This window comes from Schistocerca americana, chromosome 9 (genome assembly GCF_021461395.2).
Source record: "Schistocerca americana isolate TAMUIC-IGC-003095 chromosome 9, iqSchAmer2.1, whole genome shotgun sequence".
Classification (NCBI taxonomy): Eukaryota; Metazoa; Arthropoda; class Insecta; order Orthoptera; family Acrididae; genus Schistocerca; species Schistocerca americana.
The window spans coordinates 149,665,017-149,686,550 of NC_060127.1; the positions used below are offsets into that span (position 1 = coordinate 149,665,017).

Consider the following 21,534-nt stretch of genomic DNA (forward strand, 5'->3'; position numbering starts at 1 on the left):
ACTTTGCAGAGGTTTTGATTTAAAAAAAGCAAAGAACCTCTCAAGGTTATTGTAGAGGAAACGGCGCAAACGTTTGTAATAGTTGTTTTCGAACTGAAAGTCTTTTGCGCAATGGAAATTGAGCGAAAGGAGCAAAAACGTTGTTTGTTAGTATGCAACGCGAATCCTGAAACATTTTGACTAGGAAAGTTCTAATTCTATAGCAGTTCTGGGGGATACAAATGTAAAATCAGTGGACAAAAATGCGTCATTTACAGCGAAGTTTCCATTCAGGGAAGCAGTTGGTTCCCCTTTATTTCTCGGGACTATTAATCGACCAGATCCGACTTTCGCAGTGAATGTAGCGAGCAAATACTTGAACAGTTATGATGAGAGTCATTGTCAAGCCGTCGTACGCATTATATTAATTCTCACTGAATTGAAACAGGGCAAGTGGCTCCTGTAACTGGTCGTAAAATCTTAAATTACACGGTTTTCTGTAGACAATCCAACATTGTAACACCAGATGACTCCCGTGTGCCAACAGATTTCTCTGTAACCAGTGTCGATACTCTTTCGTGTATGTTCATATTGTTATGTTTATGCCCAGGGATGATGTAGCGTAGGGTCGAGGCAATATTGGAATATGGAAATGGTTTGATGTACTGAACGACGTAGAGTCTTAAAGAATTTGCGTCCTCGGTGTCTTTTTCAGAATGAACTTCGTTGTTGGCGGTATCAACAGCTTGCGATCTGTCGCAGCACCACTGTTATCCGGTAAGTCCTTCACATTGTTACCAGTTTTGCTACAAATTTCGAGTTGTGTAACATTATCGAGCGGTAAAAGATTTCTGTAGTACAAAATTTGGTTATTTAATTTGCATCCCTTGTACAAGCATGTGTTTTAGTGCTAGTGTAACGGGAATCATCCATTAAATAACACTAAAAACTCAGTACTGCGTGAATTAAGAGTATGAACACAAACGCATTTTTTTCGACTAGGGTAACGCAAATTATGTCGCGAACAGAGAGAGAGTGTGAACATGTTGTCTGTCCCCGGAATCTTAGTTTTACTGACAGACTGCTCTGCAGCACACACATCTATTTCGTGGTGAACCAGTGAGGCACTAGCAGACATTTTAATAATCTAAGGCAGTTTTTTTCATGTAGAATCAAGCTGGAGGGCTGCCTAATGAAGGTGGTTCCCCGACCAAATTATATAGAGCGGACAGAGCATATGAAGCACGGTATTCTGAAAGTGCAGTGTGTTTTAGCTGGTATTGATAAATACTGAAAGATATTGAGGTCATGTCCGAGACTTTATAGCACAGAGGCAATTTGTCAAAAGTGACTTGTTCTATACCCAGTCTACTAGCAAAATATGTGGCGCCTAATTGATAAAAATTGATCAGTAAATTATGATGATGATAACGTAACTAGCTAGTATAAATTACACATCCAGTAACAGAGAAATCAACTAAGGAATTTAGTTTGCAGTATTTTTGTATTAACTGTTGTACAACAGACCTAATTTATTGCTTGATTTAACCAGGCCTGGTTCTACATTTATAATCCATCAGCCACCTCAAAGCGCATGGTGCATGGTACTACCTCTATCTTTTCACCCTTTCCCTGTTGATACCTTCAGTTCCTCTCCTGTATTGGAGCAGGAACTGTGCTCATAAAACTACAAAACTTAGTTTCTTATTACCTATACTACCATTACAAGAATCAGCAACATAAAAATTAGTGAACGTGGGTGTTAAGAACATAAAGGCAGTTTGTTTTAGTGGAGAACCCTGTTTCAAAAGGAACAAATAGTACACAGTTTTACAGCTAAACGAGCATTGTTGTGATAGGAAGTTGGGCACTGTCTTCTGAAGTTAGAAAAGCGTGTAACTTCTCAGAGATTTTTCTTCGGGTTATCCTGTAGTTAGTGAGTGATATAAATGTGATATATTTCTCATGTATATTTTTATCATAACTGTTCCTGATATTCATAGGTGCAGTTAAAACCTGCTCAAGATCGATGGCAAGTCTGCAGCAGATGCACAGGACAGGACCTCATTTTAAAACACGACCACCTCGGCAGCCATTGGACGGAAAACCATTTGCAAAGGGTGTTGTGTTGAAGACACTCATCAAGAAACCAAAGAAACCTAACTCAGCAAACAGAAAGTGTGTCCTTGTACGATTATCTACAGGTAGGCCTAAATGAATCAAGTGTCATGTACACTGTCTACCTTTTTCATTTAATTTTAAGTAGGTCTACATACTTCTTGCAACTCTCTTGCAGATGCTTGTTGCTGTATAATAGGCATCAGTCTGAAAATTGGGCTGGTCTATTTTCCGGAAGTCTTTTCACTTTTCCATAATGCCTGTTCTGTGTATCTATTTGAACGTAGTTACTATATTAGTCATTTGCAGCTTTTATTCCCCCCCCCCCCCCCCCCCCCCCCCCACACACACACACACTCATGCTATAAAACTCCTTTTTTTTTTTTTTTTAAATTCATAACTTCATAATTAGTTTACTTGGCGTACCTTTATAGTATTAAGCATAATCTGTGGTCACGAACATTCAAAAACTTTTATTTTGTTCTTGTCCCTATCATCCACACTTAACTTCCTTATAGTGCTACATTAAATACCTACTTTGTTGACTACCAAGCACTTAATTTATATACAATGTTGATATATTTCTTTTTTTCTTTAAAAATTTTTCTTAGCAGAACTCATCTACTACTTTCTCATCTCATTTCTGAATCTAATTGTCTACCTTAATTTGATTACTATAGCTGTGCTTGCTTTTTTTATCATTCTCTAATCTCTTTGTAATGTATCCTCCCTGTTCCGCTTATCTTTCAAGATCTTAGCTGTCTCTGTACAATTAACAATGCCATCGGTAGACTTTAAATTTTTGTATTTATTATCTGAACACTAGGAGTGCCATGTCGGTCGTTTTTGATCCATGAGGGTGTGTTGAGGGCACAACCCCCCTCCATAATGATCGCTAGACCATATGCTCCCGCGACTTTTAATTATTTGTGAATCTGTGCAACTCACCAAAATGTCATCCTCCTAGCCCACTCAGGAGTATGTAAAATTTATCTGTTATACGTGAAGTACGACATTGGTCATTTTTGAGCCATATGCAGTTTGATATCAATAACACTGGTTTTCAGACTATAAATAGTTTCTGGGTGTGCTTCAACGTTACTCATGATGTGTTGGAGTATATTACAACAGTTTTGGATAAATTAAATGAAATACGATTAAGTAGGAGATGGGAGGGTGCTTTATATCAGTGCGGCTTTTGATTCCCTACGGATTTGTGACATGCAATCATCTTAGGTTTGATTGTATGTTATATTAGACAAGGAAACTGATAAACTGTGCCATACTAGAGAAATATGGAATCTATTTATTGATAACTGCATTGCCTGTTCCAAGCCAGGTGAGAACATGACTGTGATGAGGAGCTGTACTCGTGCAAGTGCAGGTGCTCATTGATACAGTACATCTGGGTAAACCTGATAAGTTTGGGATAAAATACTGGCTTTTGTGTGATGCTGACAAGTGCTGCTCTCTGAATGGATTTATTGTACTGTGGCAAACATGAAACTTGTGATCTGAGCAACTGTCATCTCTGTGAAACTGATGGATGACCTGAAACAAAAAGGAAAAAGTTTTTTTGACACTCTTCAGAGATCACTCAAAAAGGTTCCTCCTGCGGTGCGAAATGGAGATGATGCATTCTACTCAACACACTTGTACAAGTTAGGCGACAGTCTTCTCTCGAATACCAAGGGAAAAAGAAAAAATTCTTTTTCCTGAGTAAAATGCGTGCTGGGTGTCAGATCAGTGAGAATATTGAGAAGGAACTTCAAGAATCTATGAAGTTTTATAATGAAACTATGGGTGGAATCGATATAGTTGACCAAGTGACTAGACTCTACAGTGTCCAAGCTGGCACCCACCGGTGGCCTGTGCATGTCTTTTACAACATTGTTGACCTTGCCATGATCAATGCTCTCAAAATTCTTAAGTTACTTACCTCTAAGAAGATTTCATGGCGAGACTTTATCCTCAGACTAGTAGATGAGCTTGCTGGCCCGAACTGCGGAGAGGAGCAAATCTCCCCTTGCAGGCACTCTGTACTGGTACTGGCCAAAATAGGAATAGAAAACTTCGCCAAATTCGGGTTTTGCACAAAGAACAAAAGGAGAATGAAACATTGCACGTTTCAAGTGCAACAAGTATGTGTGCAAAAGGGGATAACGGAAGCGTCCGATTCCACCCCTCTGCTTTGACCAATGACGTCACCAATATGGTGGAAACAATCCCTCACAACAATTCCCATACGCTCCTATGACGTCATCACGTAAACCCGACAACAAACAAGAAAATAGATTGAAAAACCACCAAACAGATATTCCTCCAAAAATATAATGAAACTATTGGGACAAGTGGGGGTTTTTGGGTGGGGAAAAATTAAATATAAACACACACCACTACACCAAACGACAAAAAACACTAAAATAACAAGACCCCACAACCTTCCCAAAGTCCACTACACACAAAATCCACTGGAATCGATCACTTCCCTTGACCTATATAGGTCAACAGAAACAACCGATACCACACTATAAATCTAAAAAATTTCACAACCTCCGCACTTAATCCTACCACAAAAAAAAAACCCGCTTATAAAATCAAAATTTGACCCAAACGCTTCCCTTGACCTGTTATCCTTACACCTCCACATATAGCCGTCCCTGGTCCGAGACGCCTGTACTTTAGTAAGCCTAATTTCTTCACAACACGTTGAGCACTTCACGACTTCAGCCAACAGGCCGAATAGCTGAAGAAATTTTATTAGAGACAACACACTGACCCTCATCATCGCCGACAACGGAAAACTGTTGACCTTGTCAGTCATATCCATACCTACCAAAGACATAAACAAAGCAATTTACCAAAATTCACACACAATGAACAGAAAAAAAACTACAATAATGTCGACATAACAAAACCAAAATCGTTAACTCACTGAAAAATATTCCACTGAAAGCACAGTCACCACCAATACCACACACTTGCAATGCTACCACGTAAATGAACCCCATACGCCACATAACACGCTACCCATAAATGCACCACCAGAGAGGACCACCAACCGCAACAATACGCGACCTATAAACGCGTCACACTCGCAAGCTAAACCAAGAACATCACCAACAGAAAACACATAAACACACTACCAGAGAGAACCACCGATCACATCAAAACGACACCTACAAACACGCCACTCTCACAAACTAAATTCTGCGCCATCGTAGCGTCACAGGTCAAAGTTGACGGGTGGAATCAGACGCTTCCGTTGACCCTGAAAAAAGGTGCTAGGCCAAAACTCTTGTCAAATGTCTGAACTATGAACCGATCCTAGCTCAGAAAATTGCGTCCACTCCTTTGTTTCTAAGTATTTCCAAATATTTATGATTCTAGAATGCAGTTTGTTCTGATATTTGTGTTCCTTGATTGCAATAAGCAAGTAAATACAAAGAGCATTTAGTCACAATCTTATCAAATATGCGGTATTTATATTATTTGCCTGTAAAAATAAAAATACTATTAGTACTCGTATAAACAGTATGTTTTGACTCTGTTTGTAAAGAAAAAAACATGTAACATTGTTTTACTAAGTTGTTTAAGTGGTGGTTGATGAAAGGCCGAGGAATTTCTTCTGGGGGGGGGGAAAAAAAAGGGTCTCTCTGAGGAGGCTGTGTTTTTGTCAAATTACTGTTCATCTTAGAGACAAATTATTCTTTGGTTATACTGTAGTCTTCCTGAACATATTGTTAACATGGTAACACCTAAACTCCAACCACATACCAATAAAACAGTGCTTTCCATTATGTGTCAGAAGTGACCAGCATGGTACTGCAAGGGATATGGTGAACTCTGGTATTTCTATTGTTAATAGGAATAAAATACTGGGAGTAAAGGGTTATCAACAACTAGTTCTGAAACCAGCCTGCAGCTGTAAGAGTCAGATAACATGCAAGGTAGACAGCAACTGGGAAGGCTGTGAAACATGATTGTAGTTTATCCTCCATGTTATGAAATATGTTCATTGAGGAAGAAATAAAGAAAACTAAAAGAGTTTTGGGAAGTCAAAATTGAGGGGAAATAAGAGTATTTGCTTTAGTGTTCAAATGTGAAGGAAGAGGTTGCTGTCAGTCTAACACAAGATTACAGTACTTTGGTTGAAGTGCTGTCATTGCCAAATGAGTTGCTATTTTTCAGTGCCCTAATGATTTTTGTTGTCTTATAACAGCTGAGTTGTCAAAACTTACGCCCACTGGTAGAATCTGCAATGCTTTTGCAGTAAATGTATTGGTTCTGTTTTTGACAGTCCATTTTTATTTATTTACGTTTTTTCCCCTGAATTCTCTGCTACTGTTAGAAAGACCTCATTGAGTTTAATGGCCAGTGAGTTAAGTTTATCTGGCTTGTTCTACTATCATTACTGAAATGAATATATTTTGCATAGCTGAATGCATTCATTTCCGTTTATAATAATGCTCCTTGTTCTTTGAATTTAGTTTTTGTAATTGATGTTTGTTTTTGTATGATACAGTGAATAATTGTGCGCTATTGCTTGTAGTGCACTTTCATTAGAGCTAGTGGCCTGGGTAAAAGTTTAGATCAGGGCCAATAGCTTACTTATGGCTTTTGTGCAGGAATGTTGTCAGCACTGGTTCTATACAACCAGTATGAGAGAGAGCAGCCGAAGATAGAGTGTTTTGAAGCAAGAGACAAAGAAATACTGGGTCATTACATACAACCTCACCTAAGCATCCCTGCTTAACCATTATGGATTTTGTTGAAATTTTTCATGAACATTTGCATGTGTCCCCAATAAACATTGGTACAGTTTAATGTTTGTCAAAACAGTACTGGCTGAGTCACTTGTTTGACTTCATACCTGGCTTTATGCAGAGTGAGCATGAATTTCTGGTAGCTTAGAACTGTCATATCTTGGGCAATATTTTGGTGAAAGAAATGAAATTCGGCCATCTTGTACAACTTTATGCATTCTATTAAGAATAATAACAATAATAAAAAGAATTTTACAACCATATTCAGCCAGAGAATTTTTGGCAAAGCCAAATAAAAAAATCATTTATGTACCAGTTTCCAGTACTGAATGCATTAATTGAAAAATTGAAGATTTTGTGAAAAGATAAAAAATGCATTAATTTCTACCAGATTTTCCAAAAGACTGTGTTCTATAAAACTCTAAGAACTGGGCTAATTAGAAAGACCATGGCTTTTCACTGTGCAAAAAGTTGTATTTGATTATCCGACATTGGCTAGATAATTTGAATCAAACTTGTGTGTGCAAATCGTGACAGGAAAAAAATTTAAACTATGGACTGGTATGTGTTGTAGAGTAAACGCATGCTGAACATGAACCTTAATACACAATAGCTCGGTTGCACAAGGATGTGGAACACAATATTTCGTCCCTTTCCTATTTTCCAGTAATCTACAGATACATTGAAAAGTTGATTTTTGTGAAAAGATTAAAATATCGTATATTCAGCACTTCTTTTATGAACACCATTTCCTATTAAAGCTTCAAAACCGGTCACATTCATACAATGTGTTTTAAGCCCTGTTGAACAGTGGGCTTAAATTCCATGGTGACATTGTCATTACCAGTTCCAGAGCATGAATCGGCAACCCCATTGCCATAGAGATCACGCAGTACCAACCATGGATGGGTTTTCTTGATCCAGGTTCCCAAGCCTGTAATTTGATTTCTTAATTTAGGTTCCAAAGCATTGTGGTGGTACCTTTTTGCTTAAAAAGTATTTTGATAACTACCATATCCAATAGGTGGCAAGCAAAAAGTAATAACAATTTTGATTTTAAGCTTCTCAATATTGCAGATTACACTTTTGAATTTTGACTCACTTTCTGCTGTTCATTTTCTGGAAATTTTTAGTGTTGCCAGTTGATGATATTGAAGGAAAGAGACCGTGGAAATGAGGTGGTGGTGTAGTATCCCACAAGCATCTTGTCTTTGGCGCCAATAAAATGAATGAGGTGGGCTGTGAGGGTACATAAGTTTCATCAGTGAATAATTTTGATATGCCAGTGATGTTGGTGATCCACTATTCATTATCATGTGACATAAAAGTAATGGTAATACACTAATGCCAATACTTTTCCAGTTTTGGAAGCAGTTCTGGAACTCACTTTCACTATGGTGTTCAGCTCTGTCAGTGATTCTGTTTTTATTTCATCAATGGTGGCAGAACATCCTTTCATGGTTCTCTTCAGCCCTGTGAACAGAAAGAAGTTGCAGGAGGCCATGTCTAGTGAAAATGGTGGCTGAGGCAAAATAATGGTTTTGTTTTTTGTCAGAACATCTCAAACAAGCATTGAGATGTGAGTGGAAGTGTTATGGTGATGCAGTTCCATGAGTGGTTTTGCCATACTTGTGATCGTTTTCTTCAGATTTCTTCACTTCCAGTTGTATTCCTTATTGATCATTTGACCATTAAGGTTGGAACTCATTATGCTCTATCCAATTGTAATATAAGAAAACACTGAGGAGAACCTTCATGTGTGGTCAAATTTGTTGAATTTTTTTTAGTCTTGTTTCTTCTGGCAGTTTCTATTAGGACGATTGAGCCTTGGTTTCAACATCTTACCCATATAACCATGTTTTGTCAACTGTTACAAACTTCTAAAGAAGTTTTGGATCATTCTCAACTTCATTCAGCGGCTCCTGAGCAATGTCTACATGACTTTGTTTTTGGTCGAAATTCAACAATTTTGCAAAAACCTTTGCTTTCACCCATTTCATGCCCATCACTGACCTCTCTGATGGTGATTTTGCAGAACCATTTTCTTTGCTTCTTCCACACTACCATCACTAATTGATGTGCTGGGGCATCCAGGGTGGTGGTCATCTTCAATGACTGCTTGTGACCCTCTTTGAAACGTTTGTACTACTTGTAAACTCCTGTCTTACTGGTAGTAGATGTGCCAAAAGCCACACAGTCAATGTTATGAATGCAGTGCAGCACTCTTTTTCCACTTTTCAAGCAAAATGTAATGCAGATTCTTAGTTCCATCTTTGTTGAAAGTAAAAATTTGCTGTGCACTCATAAACACACACAACCTTCTCAACTGTCACCAGTGAACTGAACATTAAAAACAGCTGAAATTGGAAATGTACATCAGGAAAATGTGTGTACCAATAAGGGGGGGGGGGGGGGACTATTTGATCGCATCTTGTACATATAGGTGATGCAATGGCCAGGTGACAACTCTATTAGTTTCAGACTTAGCATGGCCACACTAGATACTTTGGCAACAAAATTTGTCTCATTAGAAACTTCGCTGATATGGTCCATCCTGAAATACAAGTTGTACAAATTGATGATATCTCATACTGGCATCTATGCTGCTTTCTTGCCATCTTATTTCTTGATACTTTTTGCTGTCTTAGATTTTTTTTTGAACATATATGTAGTTGATGCCATGTATATTTAGGTTGCAAAAGTAGAGTAGGCCTTTTAGCATCAATATTTGATTTGTTGATGGTGTTTGTAGGCTTGCTCCCATTCGATTTTTCCAGCTACTTTGCCCCAATTTTTGTTGCATTGTTAGCTCTTGTTGGAAATTAAACCCACTGTTCTAGAGGCCTTAAACCTTATTGTTTTGAATGAAATGGGTTTTGAAGCCTTGGTAGGAAACATTGAGATATAACAATCCACAGTTTCATGCCACAATTTTTGCACCCAACTTTGATTAAAATTATTTAGCATTGTTAGCTCATGTTGGATAATCAGATACACTTTTTTCTGCAGTTGAAATCATGGTCTTTCCAATAAGTCCAGTTTTTTTGTTTTTTTTTTGTTTTTTGAGTTTTATAGAACACAGTGTCTTACAAAATTAGGTCTAAAGTACTGCATTTTTCACCTTTTATGAAATCTTCAATATTTCCCTTAATTTATTCAATACTGGAAAGTGGTACGTGAAAGAAACTTCATATTTGAGTACCTTGTGTTGTTAGGCTACTACATGCCAAGTTTCATGTTCATCATACTTTAATCCCTGAGATGTAAGCAGCCAAACTTTGAAACTTTTTTGTGCACTGTTGTTTTTTTCCAACTTTTCCTAAAATTCTCTGGCTGATTATGGCTTGTAAAATTCTTTTAGTTATTATTCCTAAGAGAATGCATAAAGTCATACCAGATGACCAAATTTCATTTCTTTAAACAAAATATTGCTCAAAACATAACAGTCCACAGTCACCAGAAGTTCACACTCGCTCTGTGAAAAGTCGTGCATGGAGTCAGACAAGTGAGTATATCTTGGCCAGTATTGCTTTGATGTACACTAAACTGCACTGGGGACAGGTGTAAATTTTTCATCAAAATCTGTAATGGTCGAGCAGGAAAATTTTCCGAAAGTAGGCCATTTGACGTGCAATGACCCTATTGTCACATTCTCGCATCACTTCAGAAATTATAAAACATTTGGAAGAAACAGTATGATATTAATGACAACGATCATCATCATCATTTAAGACTGATTATGCCTTTCAGCGTTCAGTCTGGAGCATATCCCCCCCCCCCCCCCCCCTTCCCCCTTATACAGTTCCTCCATGATCCCCTATTCAGTGCTAACATTAGTGCCTCTTCTGATGTTAAACCTATTACTTCAAAATCATTCTTAACCGAATCCAGGTACCTTCTCCTTGGTCTGCCCCGACTCCTCCTACCCTCTACTGCTGAATCCATGAGTCTCTTGGGTAACCTTGCTTCTCACATGCGTGTAACATGACCCCACCATCTAAGCCTGTTTGCCCTGGCTGCTACATCTATAGAGTTCATTCCCAGTTTTTCTTTGATTTCCTCATTTTGGACACCCTCCTGCCATTGTCCCCATCTACTAGTACCTGCAATCATCCTAGCTACTTTCATATCCGTAACCTCAACCTTGTTGATAAGGTAACCTGAATCCACCCAGCTTTCGCCCCCATACAACAAAGTTGCTCGAAAGATTGAACGGTGCACAGATAACTTTGTCTTGGTACTGACTTCCTTCTTGCAGAAGAGAGTAGATCGTAGCTGAGCGCTCACTGCATTAGCTTTGCTACACCTCGCTTCCAGTTCTTTCACTATGTTACCATCCTGTGAGAATATGCATCCTAAGTACTTGAAACTGTCCACCTGTTCTAACTTTGTTCCTCCTGTTTGGCACTCAGTCCATTTATATCTCTTTCCCACTGACATTACTTTCGTTTTGGAGATGCTAATCTTCGTACCATAGTCATTACATTTCTGATCTAGCTCTGAAATATTACTTTGCAAACTTTCAATCGAATCTGCCATCACAACTAAGTCATCAGAGCAAAAATGACAACCAGTATTATGAATTTAATAGCTGCTTTTTTCACTCACAGTAATTTAAGCTGTGCTACTAGGTCCTAACCTAACCACAACCTTGTAATTCATTACATGTTTGGAAAAAAGTCAGATATTTTTGGCAACAGAAAAGAAGCAAACAGTTTGAATTTCAGTGTTAGAAATTCAATACCTCTTTTCTTACTTTTCATTGGTTATGTGAAAGTATCATCCCACTGACTACATGAAATTGACATGTTGCCAACCTATTAGCAGTAGAGAAACACCACTGTGACTGGCACTGGGAGTCATCTAGACTTTACCCAGTGCTCTCCTTTAAGTAAAGCTCTTTGTTACTAGCATAAGATGTTTTGATCTCAGATGTTAGCCTTCTGTTCACTAGCCTTCCACTATAGGTCTGCCTGATTTGTTGTAAAGGAAAACTGAGTTCATAATGTTGCAAGAATATTTTTAGAAAATAATTAAATTTCTCACTTACTGTCTGCTCTTTAAAAGGTTCAGAACTATTTTTTGTCATGTAAATTTTCTCTGAACAGAGTGACACAATCAACTTTTGTAACTCTGTAAAACTGTACTTTTGAAAATTTTTTCAGGTGGAGTGTATTATTGCTGCCATTTGACAATCAATGTTTAGGTTTTTTTTCCCCCAACAGCTTCCAGGCAGTGTAGGCTTCACCATTCTGTCTGCACATTAATTTATCTAAAACACGTTTCATTTGAGAAAGGTCGCATGCACCTTTTCTTAGAAAAAAATGCTGTGCTGCAGGTTTTAAAGTATCCTCTATAAAATGTTCCCACTGCTTTTGATGAAAGGACTTGAGTAGGCTGCTGAAAAAAACCGTGTAGGGCCCTTATAACATTGCACAAGAGGTATTTGGCAGTGGACATCATATTTGTTGAGAGACAGCTGTTGGGGGGGAAAACATTATGTATGCAGCACTAACATTTATGCCCTGTTTGTTGACAGTAAACTGTTTTTGGCAGTATTCACTATTGGAGGTTGCCCAAAAAATTCCATTAGCAATTTTAACCTCAGCAGTACTATCACATTTTCAGTAACTTGTATTTCCAGGGCTGAGAGTTACCTTATGCCGACACTAAAAATTTTTTTAAAAAATTGTTAAAAGTTGTTGTTAACTTATATTAAACATGCTTTTTAAAGAGATTCTAATGTGAAAGTATGGTCTAGACCCTGAAAATATCTTTCAGCATACTCTTAATAAAATGAATGCACATTGTTTTTGTACCATTTGGCAAAAAGGGTCCATTTTAGTATTCAAGTCAATGTTTTGTAATTCTGATAGCAAAGTGTGAAAATCAATACTTGGTGTTCATTTGCATTAAAATTTTGGAGACTGCCTTTTGATTGCAGGGAAAGAGATGGTTGCGTATGTGCCAGGAGAAGGACACAATCTGCAGGAGCACAATATAGTCCTCTGCAGAGTTGGCCGGCTCCAGGATGTTCCCGGAGTGAAGATCAAATGTGTCAGGGGCAAATACGACCTGTCACATGTATTGAAGAAATAATTTCTTACTTGTTGCTTTTAGATTGTGAGTTGAAGTTGACTTGTATAATACTTACTGGCTACCAAACATTGTGGAATGTGTTTTCTGGGAAATGTGTTTATAGACTGTAAATAGTCTGAGAGAGAAACAATAACTTCAACTCGGGCACCTTTTCAAAACAATTTTTGCTGCCAGTGGAGAACCTGTCTAATAAATTGAAGAGCGTCAAGAACTAAATTGTAGACTTTTTTGAATAAATGACTTCCTCAAAAACATTGTCCATTCTCATTGTTAAATTATGCATTTTCTTTTTGACCTGTATGCCTCCTCCTCATTTATTTCTCCTTCTGTTTTCCTGCTCATTCTTCCTTAATGTTGAGTCACTTTGATGGAATGGAATGTTAAAACATTTCACAATGTATTTCAAATGTCATTCACATTAATGTCAAGGTTTCTTGGGAAGAAAGTTTTTGCTTTGAGGCTGAAGGGAGGGGGCATGGGGAGTGGGGTTGTGATGTGATGTCTGCTAGCATTGAAGGTTAACTTACTCTTGCCACATTTACTCATAGTGAATTTCATGATTTTTTTGTTTTCTTAGTCTTTATTTTATTGTTTGTTTCGATTTAATGAAACATCACACACATTTTATAATGAAACATCACACACATTTTATAATGACTTGTATATTTTTCATTTGAGTGGCGTTCCACAAAACTGGCCTGACATCTGAAAACGAAAAACACTAAAGGATTTATATAACCTAGCCAAAGGCAAAGTCCACACCATGCATAAATTGATAAAACCATTTTCATTAAATATCCTTTCTTTTAACAGGAAGAAGTCAGCTCTATATAAGAAGAAAATACAATTTTTGTGCGGCTATTTGGTATTTAGAAAGAAAAAAAGATACACAGTGGATAAGGCAGAAAGGTTTTATGTATTCCGTCCAAATATTGTTTGATGTGTTTGTATGTTATGAATTTTCTTGTGACCATTGCTAGTTTCTTAATCTATATTTGTACTTTTTGTGTCACATATGATATTTCATAGCCTCATTTACACCATTCAGTGTTGTTTTGCTGACATTCCGTCTGGTGTGAATGCATCGCCATATCACAGTGATGACATCTTGTATTCCATTCTATTGATGTCCAGTGTGAATCAACATTTACTCTGCTCCTGCTTTCTTAGCATAGTATCTTCCAACAATAATTTTAATGTGCTGCTTGTCACTACTTGTATATCCACACACCATGAACAATCAGTCTGTACCTGAAAACTCACATTTTCGATCCTTTCACTAGGAACCTCACATAAATGTTGACTCCCTGGATGCTCTGACACAGCCTCCAGTCAAGAAGTACCCATGAGATATTGAAAATAAAACTTGCCAGTCAAGTCAGTTTAGCTATTTACATAAGCATTTGACTCCAATAAATTTTGTTGTAGAAGTAATGCCTTCGCTATTGCCCTCTGCTAATAATACGGCAAATATGAGCAAATGAAATGATATGCACCAAGAAATGGTTTTCTTTCATTGCTTTTGTAAAAACTTGAAAATCTGCTCTCATAAAAAAGTAACCCTATTGAGTACCCCGCATTGCCTAACCCAGCGTCAGTTTGGCAGTGCCTTTCTATTATCATCTGAATTCTGGAGACATCCTCTTGTGTATCTCATTGGACTAGTAGTCCTAGGAGAAGTGATGCTGCAGATTACCCCATCAGGTACAGACTTTCAGGATGGAGTCTGTGTATGTCCATCCTTTTAGAGATGGTTGCAGGACTCAGCTGTTCGAAAGAGGATGTCAGATTAAACACCTTTCAGCCATCAAAGTTTCCAACCTTATTTTATTTGGCAACCATTTTCAGTGTTTTACTACACCATCTTCAGGCCCCTGACTGACACACAGGAAGAATCTACCTCGGTTGTGATCAAAACAATGCCCAGCAATACTGGAACTAGTAGATTTTTGCCATAGAGTTCACTTCAACCGTCACCCCGTCACCTGCCGACTGTTGGATAAACATTCAAACCCTGGTATTCAGCACGGATGTCCACTGGGGTGTTTTCAAGAAACACTACTGAGAAAATTTAGAGAATCGGCATTTGAAGCTGACTGCTGAACAGTTCTACTGCCACCAACATATATTGCACATAAGGACCAGAGAGATAAGATACAAGAAAGTAGGGCTCATACAGAGGCTTATAGACAGTTGTTTTTGCCTCTATTTGTGAGTGTAACAGGAAAAGAAATTACAAGTAGAAGTACAGGACACTCTCCGTCTTGCTCTGTATGTCTGCTTGTGCATTATCTGTGTAGATGTAGATCTAAATTCATCCAACTAACAGGTTGGTTGTATGGTCACACGACTGTGGCTGGCTGCTGGAGCAAGTCCACTGCAGCTAGGTAGCATGTGGCACAGGATCAGTTGCCTGTCAGCTGCGAGGTGCTGAACTGCTTAATTATACAAGGGATGGTGGTTTGTTCTCGCTAGGAAGTGCATACCACGTGAGGCAAAGAACCAAGCTAAAAGTGAAGGGAGTTCTGGGTCAATCATATACCTAATCAAACAAAGCAGACTAAGCAAATTTTGTCATGTACATGAAGAACTGAAGAGGGACACAGAAAAATTTTTCAACTCTGTGAAGAAATTGCTACAGTTCTGGATATTGTTAAACACAGTTAAAAATGGTGAAATTTTAGGGAAACTATACAGCCAGAGGAATGATTGCCTTTAACATTGAGGTAATTAGCACTCACATTTAATGGTCACAGATGAAAAAAAATACTTTACACTGATAGTCTTTTAGTAATATTCCCCAAATGCATTACAAAATAATTTATGTAACAATGGAGGGCTTGTTGTAGTATGTATATGTATTGTACAATAGTTACAACATTTTGTTTGAGTTGATACTGCTTGGCAGGTTGGTGGCCACAGTCATTATAGGAACCATTTCATTTGGATCATTGTAGTTTTATCATATAACTGTTACAAACATCCACTACACTGATGCAAATGAAATGGTTCTTATAATGACTGTGGCCACCAACCTGCCAAATTTGGCAGACAGCAGTATCAACTCAAACAAAATGTTGTAACTATTGTACAATACACATACATACTACAACTCCATTGTTACATAAATTATTTTGTAATGCATTTGGGAAATATTAATAAAAGACTAGGAGTGTAAAGTATTTTTTTCGTCTGTGACCATTATATATACAGGGTGTTACAAAAAGGTACAGCCAAACTTTCAGGAAACATTCCTCACACACAAAGAAAGAAAATATGTTATGTGGACATGTGTCCGGAAACGCTTACTTTCCATGTTAGAGCTCATTTTATTACTTCTCTTCAAATCACATTAATCATGGAAGGGAAACACACAGCAACAGAAGGTACCAGCGTGACTTCAAACACTTTGTTACAGGAAATGTTCAAAATGTCCTCCGTTAGCGAGGATACATGCATCCACCCTCTGTCGCATGGAATCCCTGATGCGCTGATGCAGCCCTGGAGAATGGTGTATTGTATCACAGCCGTCCACAATACGAGCACGAAGAGTCTCTACATTTGGCACTGGGGTTGCATAGTCAAGAGGGTTGAGGTCAGGAGAGCGTGGAGGCCATGGAATTGGTCCGCCTCTACCAATCCATCGGTCACCGAATCTGTTGTTGAGAAGCATACGACCACTTCGACTGAAATGTGCAGGAGCTCCATCGTGCATGAACCACATGTTGTGACATACTTGTAAAGTCACATGTTCTAGCAGCACAGGTAGAGTATCCCACATGAAATCATGATAACGTGCTCCATTGAGCGTAGGTGGAAGAACATGGGGCCCAATCAAGACATCACCAACAATGCCTGCCCACCGTTCACAGAAAATCTGTGTTGATGATATGATTGCACAATTCCGTGCGGATTCTCGTCAGCCCACACATGTTGATTGTGAAAATTTACAATTTGATCACGTTGGAATGAAGCCTCATCCATAAAGAGAACATTTGCACTGAAATGAGGATAGACACATTGTTGGATGAACCATTCGCAGAAGTGTACCCGTGGAGGCCAATCAGCTGCTGATAGTGCCTCCACATGCTGTACACGGTACGGAAACAACTGGTTCTCCCGTAGAACTCTCCGTACAGTGACGTGGTCAACGTTACCTTGTACAGCAGAAACTTCTCTGACGCTGACATTAGGGTTATCGTCAACTGCACGAAGAATTGCCTTGTCCGTTGCAGGTGTCCTCGTCGTTCTAGGTCTTCCCCAGTCGCGAGTCATAGGCTGGAATGTTCCGTGCTCCCTAAGACGCTGATCAATTGCTTCGAACGTCTTCCTGTCGGGACACCTACGTTCTGGAAATCTGTCTCGATACAAATGTACCGCGCCACGGCTATTGCCCCGTGCTAATCCATACATCAAATGGGCATCTGCCAACTCCACATTTGTAAACATCGCACTTACTGCAAAACCACCTTTGTGATGAACACTAACCTGTTGATGCTACATACTGATTTGCTTGATGCTAGTACTGTAGAGCAATGAGTCGCATGTCAACACAAGCACCGAAGTCAACATTATCTTCCTTCAATTTGGCCAACTGGCGGTGAATCGAGGAAGTGCAGTACATACTGACGAAACTAAAATGAGCTCTAACATGGAAATTAAGCGTTTCCGGACACATGTCCACATAACATCTTTTCTTTATTTGTGTGAGGAATGTTTCCTGAAAGTTTGGCCGTACGTTTTTGTAACACCCTGTATATAGACTATTCCTTTTGAGAAAACAAAGACCTCCCAGGCTGTGTGTATCCAGAACATTTACTGCTTGGTGACTGAAGAGATCCACTGTAGGGTAGGATGGCAGTAGACACAGCATGTTGCTGTTCATCAGCAAGAACTTGTTGCTGTTTATGATGAACTGCATGTTTCCTGTGAATAGGTAAGGTAGTGCTTTCTTGCATTAGAACTTTTCTAAGAAACTTGAAGATGGAGTGCTTGGTGTTTCACATCGCTGTTTCCTTTCGGGAACAAACATTATGGCACCTTATGCTATCTTGGAAGAAGAAGGCTGTTCATTAAAGACGTACCTGATGAGACCATTCGAAATGTCAAAACTTGGTCCAATGCAAACTACTTTCAACGAGTGTCTTTCTAAGGCTCAACAAGAATGTACATTTGAAAGAATGATATTAAACAGCGATAGCTGCAAAGAAGTACTGAACTGATAATGTTGACATTGTTATCAATCATATATATGCTTGTATACATTATAATAGTTGACAAGGAGGGGAAGAACCAGCTTCTGTATTCACTTGCCAGCCAAGACATTTTTAAGATACACATCTGTCGGTGAGAACCACAGTATCTGCAGAAAATTTATGCCGTCGATGAGAACTGTGATATCAGTGCAGCAAATTTATGATGTTCGTGGGCACAGGGGAAGTGCACAAATGAAAGCAGTTTGAGTACTTTTCAGAATATTGGTTATGTACGTAAATGTGTGGTGGAGGGAGTTGCTCTCAGTTTTGTTTTTAAATACATTTAATAGCCTTGTTTGGACGCCCTTATTGAACATGCATAGTATGCCAAGTATCTTCCTTTGTAAGTCACAGTGGTGGTACTTCTTGTTTTCGCCGGCCGCTGTGGCCGAGCAGTTCTAAGCGCTTCAGTAGGGAACCGTGCTGCTGTTATGGTCGCAGGTTCGAATCCTGCCTCGGGCATATATGTGTGTGATGTCCTAAGATTAGTTAGGTTTAAGTAGTTCTAAGTTTTAGGGGACTGATGACCTCAGATGTTAAGTCCCATAGTGCTCAGAGCCATTTGAACCTCTCTACACCTGTAGTTGATAATCATGTATGAAACACACCCAGACACAAGCAGCAACAGGCACTTACTTGCAGTGGCAATGTCCGACTACATTCAACAAATCCCATTTCATTGGATCCGTCCATCAGCCAGTTGTTTATGGCCATATGCAGCCACCTTACTCGTCTGCCATGGAAATGAGATGGTGTATTATATTTCTTGGGATTAGTTGGTAGCAGCGTGTACTCATCCAACAGTGAACAGTTCTTGGAAGACCCAATGGTACTGACCGACTCATCCTCACCTGACAGGTGTCACCAGAGGGGCTTGTGGTCAATACACCACTCTCCTGGCTGTTGTTAGTTTTAGTGACCAGAGCCGCTACTTATCTGAGTGCACCTCGCTTACCAATAGCACTCGCCAGATGGGACAGTCACCCATTCACATAATAGCCGAGCTCGACAGTGCTTAATTTTGGCAGTCTGATGGGAACTGGTGTTACCGCTGTGGAAGGCTGTTTGCACCCATCCAGCGAGTCAGACAAGTACAGTTACAGTGGGTGTTCAGCCATAATTTGTCAGAAGGCTTCAATAAGCACATGCTCTATTATAGGATGAAAGATTAACTCTGGAAACAACTCTTACGCTGCATCAAACCCATTTCTTGTCTTATACTTCCTGCAGATAGTGCTCGTACCACAATGTGTGCAAGAGAAGTTAGCAAAACCAATGATTTTAAACAAATAAACCTCTGATTTTTTAAAACTAAACCACCGATTTTTTTAACTAAAATACTCACCTTGTTATAAACTGTGTAGCAAAAATTTAGATGCCTTCATTAATTTTTACATAAAAATATCTTATTGACAATAGAATCTGCTCAGCAATGCCAGCAAACATCAGTGGAGATAGTACAAATAAATTTTCAAAATTATTTATGTAAAATCTTGTACCATGCATTACGAACTAGAAAGTATTTCATATTAAGAGGATAAATATGACCCTTAAGTAGGTACTGCAATTGGTGAAAATCAGTTTTTGATAACTGATGTAGATCAGCTATAATGTTACTAATCTCTGTTGCTTTAAATCATTGATTAAGAAGTTCTCCCATTGCATTTACCATTTTAAAATGTACCAAGAGACAAATGCTCTCTCTCATTCTCTCCAGTATTGTACCTCAACCCGTAATCCTGAGTGGTCTTTCCTATTCCCACAAACATTACAAGTTTCTCTTCCTCCACATATTTCCCCTCTTCAAACAGAATTTTTACTCTGGCTCCTGAAACTAGCAGTTTTGTGTCTATCTACGTACAAGTTCCACTTGGTGTCAGATGGTAGTAGAATTCTCTCTATATGTTGTAAATGTTGTGAATACTGTGATTTTTTAACCGTGTGGTGATAATTGTGTCTTAATATTTAGACATCAATACTGGAGTCAGAGATTTGAAACATTTATAAATTATATTTATCTTCAGATGTAATTTTTTTCATCTCTGTTTTTTAAATCTCTCCAGGAGCTGAGGACAACAGAAATTGATAATTTATAATTGTGAAAAATGTTGTGGAAGCTGTTCCACAGCTATTATATGATGGGTATTGACTATTAGTTTTTAACAGTAATATAGTTTGTAAATACAAAATGAAATGAAATGAAATTGCTCAATACATTCTTTTTATTTTTCTGTTTTGCCAACAACCAGAAGCGTACTCATTACACTTAGGAAGAGGTTTCCCAAATGCTTTGTGTGGATTGTGGTGTCTTATGGTTCTGAAATGTGGACAGCCAGGCAGAAAGACCAAAAATATTTACAAAGTTTTGAAATGTGGTTATGGAGGAGAATGGAGAATGTGAAATGGATTGACAGAATGAGAAATGCGGGAGCAGGGTAGGAGAGGAGAGGAACTTCATTAGGTTTATACAGAAGAAGAAAGCATCGTGAGTGGGACACACATCATGTATGAATTGTCTACTATAGAGAATCATGGAGGGAAAAGTGAAAAGAAAAAGAGGTAGAGGAAGAAGAAAGTTTGGAATGTTAACAGATGTGAAGAGAGGTAGCTAAAAACAAATGTAGGAGGATGTTTAGGGCAGATATGGAGAATGTCCAGTTGATACCTATAGTAAGATGGATTTACTGAAAGAAGAAGAAAAAGTTTTAAATATGCAAATTTCAGAACCTTAAGAGTTTATTGTAATTGCTACATTGTTTTATTGATGAAGAACCATGTGTGATAAAGTGTTTGGGAATGAGGATCCTGTTTGTAAAATGGATGTGGATTAAGATATTGAATTACGTAGCACATTAACAGCGATGCATTAATGTGCAGTTACTAGTTGTTTTAATTTCAATCATATTTCTAACTTATCTGAAACAGCAGCTGTTATACAATGAATTTATAAGCTTTGCTGTCTTGGTATTGCCTTGCTTATGCGTAATTTTGTGTTGACAACGGGACTTCTAACTAATGTTTAAGAGAGGATTCTGCTGTAACATTCTTACTGCATAGTGTGTGTCTAGTTATAAAAATGGAGAGGCATTTTTAGCCCCCGTCTCTGTTCCTTGAAATACTGCATATTTATATACTCCCTCTGCTGATTCTATAATTTAAGGAAAAGTCACAAAAAATTACAGCTCAACAAATTGATTGTAAAACTAGTGAAACTTAGGCAAAGTGTAGAACGTATTGCACTGTACAGGTGAAACTTGAAAAACCTAATTTCAGGAAAGAAAGGAAACCAAGACAGAATGTAGAAAATCTAAACAGTG

At 38.4% G+C, this 21,534-nt stretch overlaps 1 protein-coding gene across 1 annotated transcript; it reads left to right on the plus strand.

Annotated features, from left to right (window-relative positions):
- Positions 1-176: 176 nt before the first annotated feature.
- Positions 177-13,237, plus strand: LOC124550998 (40S ribosomal protein S12, mitochondrial). The gene is made up of 3 exons (XM_047125833.1): positions 177-756; positions 1,983-2,183; positions 12,808-13,237. Exons 1-3 carry the CDS (start codon positions 696-698, stop codon positions 12,960-12,962), a joined length of 417 nt encoding a protein of 138 aa, XP_046981789.1. The 5' UTR covers positions 177-695; the 3' UTR covers positions 12,963-13,237.
- The last annotated feature ends 8,297 nt before the right edge of the window (positions 13,238-21,534 follow it).

What these genes read in the sequence shown, in the direction of transcription:
- LOC124550998 (XM_047125833.1), top strand. Translation starts at nt 696, where the DNA reads ATGAACTTCGTTGTTGGCGGTATCAACAGCTTGCGATCTGTCGCAGCA. An exon ending in CGCAGCACCACTGTTATCCG is followed by an intron (nt 757 to 1,982) that starts GTAAGTCCTTCA and finishes TGATATTCATAG; the next exon opens with GTGCAGTTAAAACCTGCTCA. An exon ending in CCTTGTACGATTATCTACAG is followed by an intron (nt 2,184 to 12,807) that starts GTAGGCCTAAAT and finishes TTTTGATTGCAG; the next exon opens with GGAAAGAGATGGTTGCGTAT.